This window comes from Apus apus, chromosome 16 (assembly GCF_020740795.1).
Source record: "Apus apus isolate bApuApu2 chromosome 16, bApuApu2.pri.cur, whole genome shotgun sequence".
Taxonomy (NCBI): domain Eukaryota; kingdom Metazoa; phylum Chordata; class Aves; order Apodiformes; family Apodidae; genus Apus; species Apus apus.
The window spans coordinates 5659149-5675565 of NC_067297.1; the positions used below are offsets into that span (position 1 = coordinate 5659149).

The following is a 16417-nucleotide window of genomic DNA, read 5'->3' on the forward strand; positions in this document are numbered from 1 at the left end:
CAGGAATAAAGCAGTAATTCTACTGTTCAATATTAGAATACACTTTATCACAGGCAAGAAGTTACTGCCAAGAAATTCAGTTAGTGTATATTTCAAAGGACACAAAGTGGTAAAATTATTTGACAGTGAAGATCAGTGATTATTTTTTATTCTTTAAAGGCCAATCTATTTTTAGTTTTAGAATTTTACTGTTCTTTATCCTAAGGGTTCAGCAGCAGTATTTACACTATGATTTTCAGAGGGATATTGAGACACCAAAAAAGCAAACATAGTAAGACTTTAAAAATAACTCTAACTGATACCAAATGCTTTATCAGAGACGAACTGAGCTCAGCACAGGAACCTCTATTTTCCATGGCATTAAATGGTAACAACTTACACCCAAAGAACCAGTGAGAACCACATGTAGGAAGAGTTAGTTCTCTTTCAGAAGCGAGAGCAGATGTAACACCATATGGCTGACCCTCCATGGCTAAAGAGAACACCCACAAGGACTTAACAATTTACCTCCCCTGGGAATAAACCAGAAGTTCATAGGTTTTAACATCCAAGGTTAAGAAAGGGTTACTTAGGCTAACCTCTGAAATTGATGGAATTTATGCCAGATGCTTTGAAAAACAGCCACTCAGATTCCACAGAAAGCAAGTTCAATCAGTCCTCACCCAGGAAGCAGGACACTTGTTCCTTCCCCAGCATCTGCTCGTGTCAGCAGACTCACTGCTGAAACCAGGCAGGACTGAAGAGGCAGAAAGCAGCCACCAGAAGTCACTTCTCCTTCAAGCCCAACACTGTCAGCTGCTTAATAAACTGGTGCTCTTCAAATATTAAATTGCTTCTATTTGACCTGAATTTTTGGTCTCTGAAAAAAGCAATGATGACAAGTTTTTCAAGGGCAATAAAGGAAGAGATGCTAACAAGCCTCTAAGTCACTTGAATGCCATGAAAAGCATTCAGGACTCAAAGGGATGAACACTGGGATCTGGGAAGTTGAACTAGTTTCCGGAGTTAAAGCATCACAGGAAACAAGTCACTCAAGCCAAACCCTTCACAAGGCTGGATTACTATGTCAAGTTATGTCAAAATTCAACTATTTGTGAGGCAACCATGTCTTGTCACATCTTACTTGTTCCAAGATTTGAGTTGCTCCCATTTAAGCACACAGACTCTCAAAATGTAGATAAAAAGCTGCCTTGATGCCTAAACTTAAAATTTTCTGTCCAGCATATTATTTACTAAAGCTTGGAAAGAATTCCAACTGGTAATTTGAGAGGTGAGAGAACTTCAGGACTAAATCCAGTTTTGTGCCTAAAGATTTGGAAATACAGTTCAGAAGTCCCCAGAGAGAACTGATTCTTTTCAGATCAAGCAGCTCCACACTTTGTGTTATCAATTATATGAAGCTAGGAAACAGATGCCAACCAAGAACAGCATCCTGCTGTGCTGAGCACTGTTCAAAGAAAGAGACAAGAGCAAAGAGCTTATAAACACCAGAGTGAAAAGGATGCATCATACAGGAGTTCAGCAAGGGCTCAGAAAAGGTGAGGAAATTATCAGAGGTTTTTATCATTATCATCTAGCTTTACAAAAAAGGAGGTGTACTAAAAAGTGCACAAAACAACCAAACACAATATCCTTGGTGACACAAAACACAAAGCTGTTTATAATGACTGCAAAACAGAGTGCTGCAGCTGCTGCTTTATTGCTCACTGGCCATACCTCCAGCTGGCTCCACAAAGGAGACTTCAGCTAATGTGTCTGTGGTGAGGCAAGTGACTTCCAAGTCTACACATTTCTTCCTGATACAGTATCTGGGGAAGTCCTTAAGAACAACATACAAGATGACATCGCTCAAGATGAGCATTTATAATTAGCCTCCTAGCAAGATTGTTTCTGTATTAAATCAGGCTCCCAGCCTCAAAGACACATTAAATCATACTGTTCACCATGGAACTGCAGGACGGCTCATGATACTGCCAGCCACTGCTGCCCCAGGACCACCACCACGGTCAAGCTGTCCAGGGCTGAATATGGCCTCAAGGTGAGGGAGGAAAAACACCCTAAGAATTCAGTCCACTGAAACTTTCCAGTGTTCATGTTTCTGACCAAGCAGGTCTAGCAAACAGTACTGAGAAATGCCAGAAGAAATTATTCTAACAAAAAAAAAAAAGTCTTAAGAGTTCGGGGTGTTTCTTGCACTTCAGACAACAACATTACCAAACTGATGTATTAAAAATGATCCTTTGATTTTAACAGGCACTTTGATACTAACATGAGCGAAATCAGGCCTAAAAAAGCTGAACTAAGCCAACAGTGGCAAATAACTTACAATGGCTTTGTATTAAACCTCTGAAAATAGCAACATGACTAAGTAGTCATCCAAACAAACCCCATCACCACCACAAAACCCTAATTCACTGTCATTGATCTTTCCCAAGTTGCTCACATTGGAGTATGCCATTAGTAGCTCAAAGGCTGAAAAGCAACAAGCTTCCCAACTGGATTCAGAGCCCTTTCTTGCAAGCTTCCTTTCATGCTTCAGAGAGATTTCACACCTTTTAATTTAAAGGTATTTTAATTCCCAAGTTTCACAAGTCCAGGTGGCTTCACTAACTAGTTCTTTTAGTGTTCAGCCTGCCTTTATTGATATTAAGAATCTTAATTAAAACATACTTAAATTTAGCTGAATCATCTAATGATTGCTCATCTAAATCCAAGGTATTTTCTAAATGTAAAGCTGCATCATACCTAGTTAATTCAGTGGCCAAAGAAGAAACCTGTAACTCCTGAGTACAACTATGTGCTACTTTTATTAGCATTAGCTCCCCAATCAACATCTCAGGACACAGTCTCTGCTACGAATGGTCACACATATCTTGCTTTCCCCACACAAGAGAACCATGCTCTTCAAAACTCACTCTGCCCTCAGACTCACTTTCATTCATACTATTCCTTTTCATTCCTTCCTCCAGCATGCCATTCAGATGCACACTAACCCTTCCTTATTCTTGACAATTCTGCATAACACCTGCCCTTCAACACCCATTTCAGGTCACAACAATATCCCACCAATTTTTTGTTACAAGTATAATAGAGTTTTTACATCCTACACCAGTAGTTCTTGTTCCTCTGGTTTGCTGGCTACACTCCTTGCATTACTGCACAAATATCTCAGTTCTTTCCTAAATGACACACCCAGCTTTCTGGCTGTTTTACTGAGCACAGCCTTTCCACCAATTACTTATCCAATTACTCTTCTCATCAAGTAGAATACTTCTCTTCTCTATGCTGTCCATCTTTCCCCCCTCTAGTATTAATGTATGTTATTCTCCCCTCCCCGTGTACAAACATAGCAATGAATCAAGTTTCTCCCACGTGTCTCCTTTCATTTATTGACTTAAAAGTTCTTCTCACCATGTCAGGCCAGACAGTCCAGTGAGATGTACACCCCAAACACAAAATCAGAAATACTAAAAAATGGTACTTTCATAAGATCCTAGCCATATACCAAATATTCTTTGTAATCCCAGACCTTGAGCCAACAAAGACACAAATACTGTTTCCTACTAATGAGGATGCTCCAGTACTCCCACAGTGAAGCCTTCAGTGCTTTTTGAGTAAATCCAAACATTCTCATAGCTATTGACTTCCATTAACTTCCAGAATTTTATAAGGTCCATAGTTTTTCACACTTGGCCAACGTAAGCTAAAAAGGAGGAAGAATAACAGCACAACTATAAAAGCATTTTTCTTTAGGACATCCACACCATAAAGAATATCCTTACACAGGATATTAATTCTGAATCTCAGAAGAAACTACCTACAATTTTCCCCCAAATTAAGTAGTTTAGTGGCAAAGAACCTCTTAAAACAGTGACAATGAATGTCACATAGTAGAGATAAAAATTTTAAATTATTATATAGCTGAATTCATGCTTTCTGACTCCTGCTTCATTGTTCTTAGCAAGAAAAAAGTTACAGGTCCCTCCACTTTTAAGACACAGAACAAGAGTTGCACTGGCCTGTTTTTCAAGAACAGATTAAAACATTGAAAACTGTGATTACATATTCACAATCATAAATTTTTGTTTGCTTGTTTCTTAAAGACAGCTCAGCATAAAGTGGCTTTAGCAGAGAACGAGTAGTGGTGATGGGCTCCCTGAAAGCATATATGATCACAAGACTATGTGGAGAGTAAATACATCAGCTTGTTTGGCAGAACAAAGTTCTCCACTTAAGCACAAGAAGCATAATCGTAACAGGGAGCAATAAAACAAGCTCTCTACCTAAGTCCAACAATGTCAACCAACACAGTCTGAGTGATACTCTCATAAAAACAAACGAGTAATCCCAAATTCAACCACACACCTGTGTGTCATTTTTATTTAATTGCAACATCCCTTGTCATGAAAGTCTCTTTTTAGACTACAAACTCTTCTCATCTCCAGGATACCTACTCAGACAGTAAGAAAGTATAATTCAGAGTAGCAAAAAACTGTTTGTAGCATTTATTGCACAAAATGAACTGAAGTCAAGTCAAAATTTGGTAATAACGGACACAGTTCTACCAAACAATCTCCACTTTCCAACAAAAAATAAGAAAGTGATCTTATGGAGTCAAAGTACTGCTGTAAAAAAAGCTGTCATGGGGATGAGCAGATGAGCAGTCTTCTCAGCTTTACTTACCTGGACAGTCAACTTCATCACTCTCATCCTCACAGGTGGGCCACCCATCACACTGCCAGTTTGAAGGGATGCACTGGATGGTACCACTTCGACACGCAAACTGCCCTGGGGTGCAGCGGAGCTCTAGGGAAGAAGAAAGTTGTGCTTTGTTTAGTGTTACTTATTCTTGCAAGTCTATACATCTATTAATTATCCATTGTGTAATGTATCACTGAAAGATAATGGACTACAGCTCTGGACAACTCAGCCTGTTGAAAACTGCTTCATTTCAGGTCACTTCCATGTTTTACACAATGTTTGTGTTTTTAGATGAAAGGAGGGCTGGCTTCCCATGCCTGGGAAATAATTCTCTGAAACATCTCTAGTAAAAACTTCCTGATAAAGATACCACAGAGGAGCTATCCATGGTGTTACCCATTTACTTCTTGTAAATAGGTAACATTTACTACTACTTCTTTACTACCTGCTCAATTTTTTCTCAGAACCAAAGTTCAACTAAAATATGCTATGGTAGTTAAGTGCTAGGCTACACAATAAATTCAGACTCCTATTTCTGTTCCAATCACCATGTGCAGCAGAACCCACTAGACTTGTGCAAATGTCCAGTCTGATTCAGAGCCATTCCACACAACTATCTGTAAAACAAACTTCTGTATCCATGAATCTGTTTTCACTTTCCAGCTTAAGCTCTTTTGTAGAACTTCTCCATGTGAACACATCCTTTATAAGAAAGTGTCAGTATCTGCAAACATGCAGGTTCCTGCTTCTGCAGGAGTACTGCCTACTTGCCATCATTACAATGTCAGACCTAATTAGCATAATAAAAACTACATTTTTAAAAAGCTTTTTAATATCAATTCCATCTATCAAATGCTAGAACCTAGTAATTCAGCTTCATTTTGTGTCTCTCAAAATGTTTTGCAGATTAAAAAAGTATCTGTCTACACAAGCGAACAATTCTAAGCTGGTTTACAGACAGCAATCACCACAGGCTCACTTTCACACCAGACCATCATGGTCCATCTTTCTTCTGGATGGTGGCTGTCAACTTCCCAACCAATGTTTTTGAACAATTCAGTACATCTTCTTTTCAGCAAGCTACAGTAATCCCAGGTAAGCTATGTCTAGAGAACAAGCACTTTTTAAATAAATAAATACATAAAATTATTTTAAAGTTAAATTTTGAAACAATCAAGTAGGTAACTGTTCTGCTGGGAGAAATCTCTAAAAGACAATTTAAAATACAGGTATGTATTCTCTCATCCACAGTTTACAACCTAAGAAAAGAGCTCTAAGTGCAGTTGTTACCTTCTTGAAACAGACACCCGAACTAAATCGATGCAGAGGTCTCACTTAAGTGTTGAGTCAACATGACCAGGCATAACAAAACCAGTCATCACATACCCCCAATAAAAGCTGTACCCATGCACATGCACCTAGTAATTGGTATAAGATATTGATAACAGGCTTCTAATATGCTGTTACAATAAAATCCAGTTCTAATACTGGTTTCTCTTCAAAGCACAGACCTGCTCTTCTAGAAAAATAAAAAGCAGGAACATCCTCTTAGCAACCACGTACTCAGAGCAAACATTCAGGTCACAAAATGGCTAAGAACTCACACAGACCTGCCAGGCTACTGCCAGCAGCAGCCCTTGCAGCAGACAAGGGATTTGCTCAGTCCAAGCAGCTAACAGTGAAAGAGCACAAGGGAAATGTACAAATTAAATTAATAAACAAATCTACCAGCTTAGGCCATAACGGGTCCCCCCTCCTCCCTTGAACAAAAACAGAAGTAATTCATTTAGCCCAAAGAGGGAAAGAGTTTCTGTTCCGGGGAATAAAAAGATAAGCTTCAGCTGCCTGTTGAAGCAAAAGAGAAAATGCAAAATCTATCTCTAAGTTAGGAAAAAAAAGCAAACAACAAAGCAATAACTCAAGCTGAAATTTAAACTATTCAAATTTCAAGTTCACAGGAAAACACCAACTCTTCAGTAAATCATTGCAGCTTCTTTCACCACCTTTGGACAATGTCTGCACAAAGTGGAAGGTTTCTTAGAAAGTTCTACTATTGGAGTTTCAAGTACAGAGTTTACACTGGAGCCTGTAGCAGATGTTTTAACATGTGGAAGCCTGTCCTCAGCCCAGTTTCCACTGCATCCACCAGCAGTAATTGCAAAATTCAATTCAAAATTCAATACTTCAAATTTGTAATTTGTTTTTACTGCTTGATTTTAATGAAGTCACACACACACCCTGTGAAGAAATCTCTACATCCCTCTTGGTTTCACAGGCAGCATCCACTAGGAAAGCACTACAAGCCAACATGCACATGGGAAAAGCAGTAAAGAATAGTTCTGTTCTTTCATACATGCTATTACTTTTATGTACAATTACATATGACTGGTTCAGATAAAGGATGACTCCATCCCAATATTATGGGCATTAAAAAAATGCCAGTTACATGCTGTAATGCCATTACTTCCTGTATTACAGACACTCCTCTCTGAAGAATGTGGATACATGGAAGAGTGCAAAACATTTCTATTAACACACCACTCAAACCAACTGAGCAATTGTTCCCAATGGAAACCCTGCTATCTGACATGCACGTCTTATTTCAGACCAAGGAACACAAACTGCTTTGCAATTCTATTGCGGAGGGGGTGGGGAGAAGGTGACATTAAAAGAAATACTACAAAATTAAAATCTCCATATTCTGCAACCACTGCAAATAACAACTCTGAGCCATCTTAACCAAGAACCTGTATCCCAACGTATTCCTGACCTATCTAAATCATCATGCAGCTTCTGGAAGAATTTCATCTGAATTCTCTGCTTCTGTGTGCTGCCTATTGTGGCTCAGCACAAAGAGAAACAAGATGCAACCACCTGAGAAAATCTGCTCCTTTCTCCTGCGCTCAGGGCAGCTTTGGACATACCCAATGGTCTCCTTGAGGGCTGCTACTTAAGATAGAAATGGATTTCCACGAAGGACTGATGCTTTCTTTTGGAAATGGAACATGGAGGCCCCACTGAACACACACAGACAGGCTGCCATCCAGAGGGGACAGGGCAGTGGGCAGGCAGCCACCTTCAGAGTAAAAATACAGAGATGAAAAGATATGGAAGCCACTAAGGAACCTGTGAGCTACTCACTGAAGGAACAGAGGAATCTGGGAGAAGCAAGAATGCACAGGATAGGTACTAGTCTACACAGCCAGTCAGGCATTTCATTTCAGTAGCCTATCTTTAAGTCAAGACAGCAGAAAAATGAAAACATTTCAAGTCCGTATCTTTACCACAGAAAAGGCAAGTCATGCTGCTAGCAGAAGAACAGGATTCACAAAGACACATGAGCACTAGTAAACAACAGCACAACACAAAGGAACCATCCATCTTTCCTGAAATGTAAATAATAGTTAACTCACACTCAGGTTTTGTACTTTCCAGGAGTGTGTTAAATAAAAACTGTCTCTTCACCCATATAAGGCTTCCAGTTCTTTAAAAGAATAGTAAAGTTTCCAAAACACCAGTCCCACATTTGCACCCAAAGCCAGACACCCCACACCATTCATAGTTAACTCACAGCAGGAAAGAATCAGGAATAAAATGTCTTAAACTATCACCTCCTAGCAGCACTAAAAGCACGCATTTCCCACCAGATGTTACAGCAGAAACATTTTGCGTTTTCAAAACTGTTAGAAAATATGTAACAGCTCAAGTTCAGCTGCAATGAAGCAGCTGTTGGAGCAGAGGCACCAACCCAACACTAGCTAACAGCATCAACAACTGCCTAGAGGAGGAAAAATGGAAATGCAGTCACCTGCAGTGTTCGTGTACGATCTGATGAGTTTTATTATGACGAGCAATATTATGATTCACACATGAAATTCTAACATTAAAGGATTCTTTCCTTTAAGGATCAGATGCAGTCTTTGCTATTTACAGCATAAAATTTAGTACACCGAAATCTGATTTTAGAACAATTAAACTCATCTGCCATTTGCTGGGAAGAGGAAGGCAAGTAAAATACTGGAAATAGCAGTAACTTTAGTTTTTGCATTATATATATATAAACTTAAAAAACATCATCAAGTTTGAGTAGTGTGAGAACACTTCAAGCAGCAAGGTGTCATTATACACTCTCCGCTTTACTTCTAGAACATTAACCCTCCACAACCTCACCAAGCACTGCATCCTTCTGCCAGTGGTTACAAAGCAATACAAAAAAATCACCTAGCTGGCCAAGTTCTACAAACTTAATGTGTAACTCAAAACTTGCTGTCAAGTAAAGGCCAAAAAACTCAGTAACAATATGTTGGGACACATTTTTAGGTAATATAAGCTGCCCACAACTCACTCATCTGAAAGAAGTCTTGCTAAAGCTACTCCTGGACCTGTAATTTGAAATTTAAAAGAAAACTTACGAAACACTTGAGAACTTAATTGAACAAACACCAGGAATAACAGGCAAGTTTATAAATAAATTTAAACAGTGCCATACAAACAACAAATCTTCATCTTCTGCAGCTGCCAAATATTATCTAAGTTAATCAGGGAAAAACAGACAAGATTTCTTACTAGAAAAAAAATCTAGGTTTCACAGAGGAAACACTAAAGTTTTCAAGGTGGTTGCTTACACTCTTACAGAAAGCTTTTGTTCCAAGGATTTTCCCAATTACATGTTGAATGCCAGGTGTTTCACAGCACTCATTATGTATTTCAACATTAGGTCTCAACTAGCTTTTAAAATTTTTTTACAGCAGGCTAATTTCCAGGTTTTCTGCTAAGCACTCAATACAGACATTTACAAGAAGCAATACCCATAGGAAGGACTTCATGACACATGAATAAAATACCCACTCACCCCACTTTAATTTTCAGCCAGCTTCACATATTTCACAAAACACCTTTCTGCCATTATAAAACAATCCAGGAAGCCCTTTCAGGTTTAATCATCTCATGTAATCTTCCCATGTAATTGAGAAGGTTTTCCTGGTGGAGGCTGAGCACTGGGAAGCCACAGAGCATCCTTCCCACAGCAGATGCTCTGTGTGCTGCTCCGGGTCTTGCATCAACTGCAACCTGTATCTTCTGCTAAACAGGTGCATTTGGACTAGGACACCTCCTACTTGCATTTAAACTGGAACTAATTTCTTACTAATTTTCCCCTTTCTTAGGCAAAAGTTAAAGGATAATTAGTCAAACCAATTGTTTCATTTAAAAGGACAGCAGAGAGGACCTATATTCAGCATCCGAGATGTCTTTTCATATAGTTAATCTCATTTTAGAGCTTCCAATATCAAGTCAAGACTGTGATAGGCACATGAGACAAAGTGTTGACTCAATACAAGTTCACCTTGCTTGTTCAGTTTTCTGAATGAATTTGATGAGTTGGCTTTGAAACTGCAAGCTTCAGATCAAATTAAGCTATTGTCTGTCCACATTAATTTCAAGTCAGATCAGCTACAGTTTGTCCCCCAGCAACAAAATCGCATGTTCCAGCTAATTCAGCAGAAACATAATTGTACAAATCCAGTATCAATTAATGTGGAATTGGGATCTCATCATAGTTGTCTGTCAATGAAGCTAGAACATCTAGTACTGTGTTTGGTTTTCTGTTTGGGGTGTTGTTTTTTTTTTTAACATTAGCTCAAATAGAAGCCGTTTCCTGATATGCTGGGATTACACACATCTCAGAGGTAGTTTTGATCCTGTGCTACCAGAAGCTGCCCTGTGAACAGAGCTGGGACCTTCAGCTCCATAACATACTTGACTGATGACCAGAGTCACAGCTTTGAGCCAGAAAATGCTGTACCAGGTCACACCACCAGAGGGGTAAGAGAAGGAGCAGGGGTGGAAATAGGTCTTGGGAATGGGCAAAAAACAACAAGCTGTAAAAATTCCTACCAAGTGACAGAAGTCAACTGCCCATGAAGCTCTAGAAAGCACCCTCCTAGTCTACAAGCACTATTCGCTCATCAAAACACTTCTGCAAAGATAATCTGGTGGGCAAATGAGAATGCTTTGATATGAATGTTCGTAGGATTATTTATCCTACTTCAATTCAAGACAGAGATATAAAAAGACTTCTTCCCAAAGAAATGCTATGTCAAATAAAAATGCCAGAGGCCCTGTCTCAGGTACATATAATAAACACCTCCAGTGAAGCATTCAGTGAGCACATTCAAGTTTTCAAAATCTAAATACCAACATTTATGTTCAAGACACTGAAGTTTACCATTGTAGGAACCTGTGAAAAAAGGAACACTAGAAAGCAGAAATATATCCCTGACAGACAGAAGATTCCCCTTACTTACAAACCACATGTTCCTAACTCTGAAATACAAACCCCCAATTGTACAAAAGCTTTTACGTCTTGGAAATTCACAATTTAAGTGTCACAGATGAGGAGACAGATTCCTAAACTAAAGCTTCTGAAATATAAATCTCAATTCAGGAGAGTGCTGTGATACAAAGATTAAACTCAGTGACTGCAACCACTGATTATGAAAGTCTGGGTTCTTCTAGTGGAATAACTTATTTTCTCTTTATTAAAGAGATTCACTAGTCTGATACATTAAGATATTCCTTTGGTAGCTAAGACTATGGATGCATGTTAGATATTAGCATTTACATAGTCAATATAGACTTTAATCTATTTCAATTTTTAATACAATGAAATGCCACTTTCCATTTGCTATGCTAATTGTTTGTTCTTGTCTGCTGAGCTTCATTTGTATGGAAATTGAAATGTGATTAAATGCATAAACCCAGAATTTAATATTTTTCAATTATAAGCTATTACTCCAAAAAGCATGTATTGGAAAATATAAACTCAATGTACCTGGTTTTGTCTTTTGTACACAAGCTTTTAAGGAACAATGGCAGTTTTGGATGTACCTCGCATGTACTTATTTTGGTTGCATTTCTCAAGGCTGGATCTGGTAGATTCCTTGGCATCATGTTTATTTACAGACTGAAGGAAAACAGAAGACAAAAATACTTCCTGCTTTCTCAGTGTAAGTCACTCATTTTCCCAAACCAGATGAACTAACCTACAAGTGAATATTCTGTTCAGATCTCAAGAGCCAATTACAGCTATCAAAAGCTGATTAAGCATTAAGAAAAACTCTAACTACAAGAGCTTAAGCCAGTAACTCCTCTTATTCAGATTTTAACTTGTCCAACAGGTCTCTTATAATTTTATAATCCTAAACCTACATACTTAAGTCAAGACCTGTACCTACATGCTGCACTACAGTTCCATATTTTAACACATTTAAGAATAAGATTACTAGAACTGAAAATTGCTTTTTTTCTTAAGTCACTATTTTTATAACCTGATCCACACTAAACCTTACAAACATGCCCTGGCATCTTCACCAAGAAGCCTAACACCGTAAGTCCTCAGGACCTGGAGATTTTGCTCAACACATGTCTGCAAACAAGTCTCAGAAACAAAACAACAAAAGCAATACCACACCCATCATTATCACAAAAACACCTACAGCTCCATATCTAGTATTTAATGCTCAAGAGGAAGCATAACACAACCAGTGTTTCTCTAGACTGGCATTTATTGAAGTAACAGAAACTTCAAGACATTCTCAATATTCCCAATGCAACAATACCACAACAGTTTTCTTCATTTAAGCCTCAGCAGGTATGTGAAAAAACTGTCCTTAAGCTAGTCCTCTGCACTTGGAAAGCAGTTCTCACAACCTGGATTTCTCCCAAGTGCACAGGTGGAGCTCACTGGAGCAGGTACCATATCTCACACAGAACTCCTGAAAACTTGCCAGCACGACAGTCCTGCCCAGCCTCTGCTCGTGGTGCCCAGGAGTCAGTTGCTGAACAGTTTTCAGTGACAGAGAAGCTGACCACAAACTGCATTTGAAGATGTTCTGACACAGCCTTTGAACAGGTTTTCTTGCTTTTAACTGGTCTTTGAGGTATCTGATCCCACACAAAGGGTCTGCTCTCAGGCAAGAAAAGCCATACCTAAATGGTATTCCCCACCAGCTCCAGATCTTGAGGCTTTCACTATCCATTCATCTCCCAGCAGGTTTATTTATGTCACTTGGTGCATCTCACTGCCATTATATGTTTTTAAATTGATCCTTACCACACACATCACTGCATTCAATGTAGCAGAGCGAGTACATACAGAACCTCATAACAAAGCCACAGCAGGAGAAAAAAATACTATGATAACACCACCTTATTTTCAGAGAAGAAAACCATTTGTGAAGCTCAAAAGTCAACATGAGACGATTATCCTTTCCATAGGTTAAGTTTATGGCTTAATTTTTATCAATAACATTGGTTCGGTTTACTGTTTTTCAAATTAAAAGCCTACAGAATAATCAAAATGTAAAACCTACAGAAGAATTAAAAAGCTATGGAAGAATAGCACACTCCATTTTTGTGTTCAGTTCCACAGAAGATAAAATGCTCAACCATTCATTTGTGTTACTGCAAACGTGCCTAAGCATCAGGCTTAAGCCATGGAGCTTTGGTTCGTGGCCTCAGTGTGTGCAGGAGAGTATAAAAGCACAGCACCACAGAGCACAGAACTAAAACAAGGGGCCCTGTGCTTTGCACAGAGCCAAACAACCCATACCTATTCTCAAATTTAACTCCAGCCCCTGAAAATTAAGAGATTCTGAAGTTATAATCCTGTTTTGTAGGAACACGTAACACACGTTAGAGGCACTGGCATTTTCTGCATGACCTCAGCATGCAGTTTCATGAAGTTATTGAAATGTTCTGTCATATTAAGTTATGCTAGATGACCCTAATGTCCATCAAAAGATTTCATAGCACGGCAAAGGGAATGTGACAGTCTGCTTTCCCTCACCCCCTCACGCCAATATTATACCTACACCCTGCACAAGCTTGGAACTGACCCAGTTTCTCCTTGCTCACAAGTGTCATTCACTGCAGTTCATTGTCTGCTCTTTGTCTGGAGGGCAGACTCAATGTCAGTAAGAAAAAAAAAATAAAAATCAAAACAACAAAGGAAAAAGCCAAGGCAGCACAAGGGCCTCGACATTCAGCCAAAGCAACAACATCAGAGCTGGGATGGGAACCCTGGCTATGATTTCTTAAGACTTGAAAATACACACTTTGTGCTTTATGAATGTGGACATTTATTCCTAAGACTGAAACAGAAAAAAATACATTTCCCAGTTTCCCACTACTACTAAAACCAAACAGAAGACAAAACTTGGTACTTGAACTAAACTGAAAGAACACTGTGAATTAAGCAATGCAGCATTCCAGACTGAAAAACAGTTTATTTGCATAGCAGTGAGGACACCAGTTAAGCAACAGGCTTGCTTTCTTCACCCTTAAGAAATTATGCTATATTATGATAGTAAGTAAACAGGCAGAAGGGAAAAGCAAAATACAGCACTGGCACAGAAAGCACTCAATGCAAACACAGCCAAAGCCATTGGTACTCAAGAATTCTTCAATATGGCTCAAAATTAAGTCCTACAGTTCCTCTATACTAACAGCCTTGGTTCAGTGCTTCAGATGTTTTGCACAGCCTTAGGTGACACTTAAGTGTTTTAGTACAACAGTGACAAGTGACCTAAACCTGTGCAACACCAATTTTTTTACCCTTTTCCTAAAGAAAACCCTATCAGGAAGTGGATCGCTGAAACTGCCAATCACACCTCACCATTAAATTGACTGAACAATTCCATGCAAGTTTGAGAAGGAAGACTAGAAATATACAGTGTGCAGTGCAAGCTTTGGAAAGCCAAGAGCCAGCGTAAGGGAAGGAAACAAGGACTGCCTTGAACTTCAGAGGGCAGGAAACCCCTCTGGTTTGCAGCGTTCAGCAGTTGCCAGCCCACCAGCACACCTGCCTGTGGCACTGTCACCGTGCTGGTGGGGCTGCCCAGCTAGCAGCCGAGGGACAGGGTGAGCTGGGGTCACCAAACCCTTCCACAAGGCCCTGCAGGACTCCCAGCTTCCTCCTTCCAGAGGACATACTGTGGAGAGAGAGGGGACATGGAGAACACATGGCCTTACTAAAATCAGTGGTCTAAGGCAAGGTACTACAGCAGAAGTAACATAGGGACATACCAGACCAGCTCTCCTGGAGTCCAGGTTTCATTAAACCCCCCTACTTAAAAAACATGCTCACAGATGCTCAGAGAACAGTACTATTCTTCACATTGAATTTAAATATGGTCACACACACAACATATTAATTATCCCAACAAATGGAGCAACAGAAAAAAAGTCCATTAAGAAGGACATGAGCAGTGAAGTGCTCGGCAAGTCATCAATTCTGTCCAGAAAAGAGCTCCACCACAAACAGTACTCTCTTCCCTTACAATCCACATACCCAGGTCAGGACAGATGGATTATCCCACATACACTAAAAATATCTAAACAAACAGGACTATTTGGATACCTCAGCTTAGCTACTTCCAGGTTCCAACCCCAACCCTCACCACAAACCTTCACCTTTTTCTAAACACATCTTTTATGACAAGATTCTCAAACTCCACTGCATGTAAATACTCTAAAATCTCGTATTAATGTACACACATTGCTCCTGCTCATTTGCAGTTTTTCCATGAAGCTGGGGTCATTCTGAACAAGGAAAAACCATCAGGCTCTCAGCTCTGTCTTCACAAGTTTTCAGCATTACCCACATCTCTTTCCTCCCAGAGGACATCTGCACTGGTCCTTCACCAATGCAATCTCCAGTACATTTCAGTCACCTCTGGGATGTTCAAACCTACAAAGCAGTTCAAGCAACTCTAGATGGACCAGTCTGGTAATCAGAAGTATTTGAATACCAGGAACATTTCTTTTTTCCAATGTTTGAGTCTCTGCACAAGCTGCTTGTTGGAAAGCCACTAAAAAGTGATCTAGAGAAACTACTGAATAATCCAGAAAGTACTTCTGTATCTTATTACCTGACAGCTGCCTACCCAAAACTACCCCCTAAAAAAAAATTTCTAAGGATGTTAGATGAGTTCCTCTCCTCCTCCAACCAACTGTATCCTCAGGATTAGAAAAGTACACAACCTACCAAGCCAGCCCAGACCAATATTTGTTCCGATGCACTTTTCACTTCAGAAGAATCACCACGGAAAGAAGCTGTATTCCCTTTGACCAAATAAACTGTGTATGTTTAAAAAAAAAAAAAAAAAAGAGCTAAAAAAACCCAACAAATACTGTGCAGAGAGGAAAGAAAAAAATCTACAGAGGGAAAAAAAAATCCGAATCCAAGGTTTTACATGAACTGTTTTAGTATTTTCTTTAGATCAGGTTTCAACAAGAAGACTATTCAGATGAAACACGATAACAGCAATTCAAGAACTGTCAGAGCAATCAAGGCTAATTTGTAGTCATCATTAATTTGAAAGTAGGAATTGCCAGATTTCAGCAGTGTTAGTTAGCAAGCTCATTTACTTTCAACAAGATGACACATGTTCCTACTTCGTAAGGCAAAAATACCCTAATATCACACTATTTTTTTCAGTAGAGGATTCAGTGGTGTTTAAGCATATCTTTAAACCTTCAGCATGCAAGTAATAGAAACAATTTTAATGAAAATATACAACTCAAGGCCAAGTATGTATTTAGAATACTTTGCTGAATTAAAACACAAGAACTGCAACAGTCTTTAAAGCCCAGCAAAGAGCTGACAAAATCCCACCTATGAATTCAGATATTTTTAATCACTCAGTTCTCCAAA

The 16417-nt window shown here is 39.2% G+C and overlaps 1 protein-coding gene across 3 annotated transcripts in view; it reads right to left on the reverse strand.

Annotated features, from left to right (window-relative positions):
* The window catches only part of DGCR2 (DiGeorge syndrome critical region gene 2), a 44879-nt gene that overhangs the window by 19817 nt on the left and 8645 nt on the right, over positions 1-16417 (reverse strand). For all 3 annotated transcript variants that reach the window (XM_051633921.1, XM_051633919.1, XM_051633920.1), the window contains exon 2: positions 4684-4806. In XM_051633921.1, the coding sequence (XP_051489881.1) occupies positions 4684-4806 (123 nt within the window). The remainder of the gene's footprint in view (positions 1-4683; positions 4807-16417) is intronic.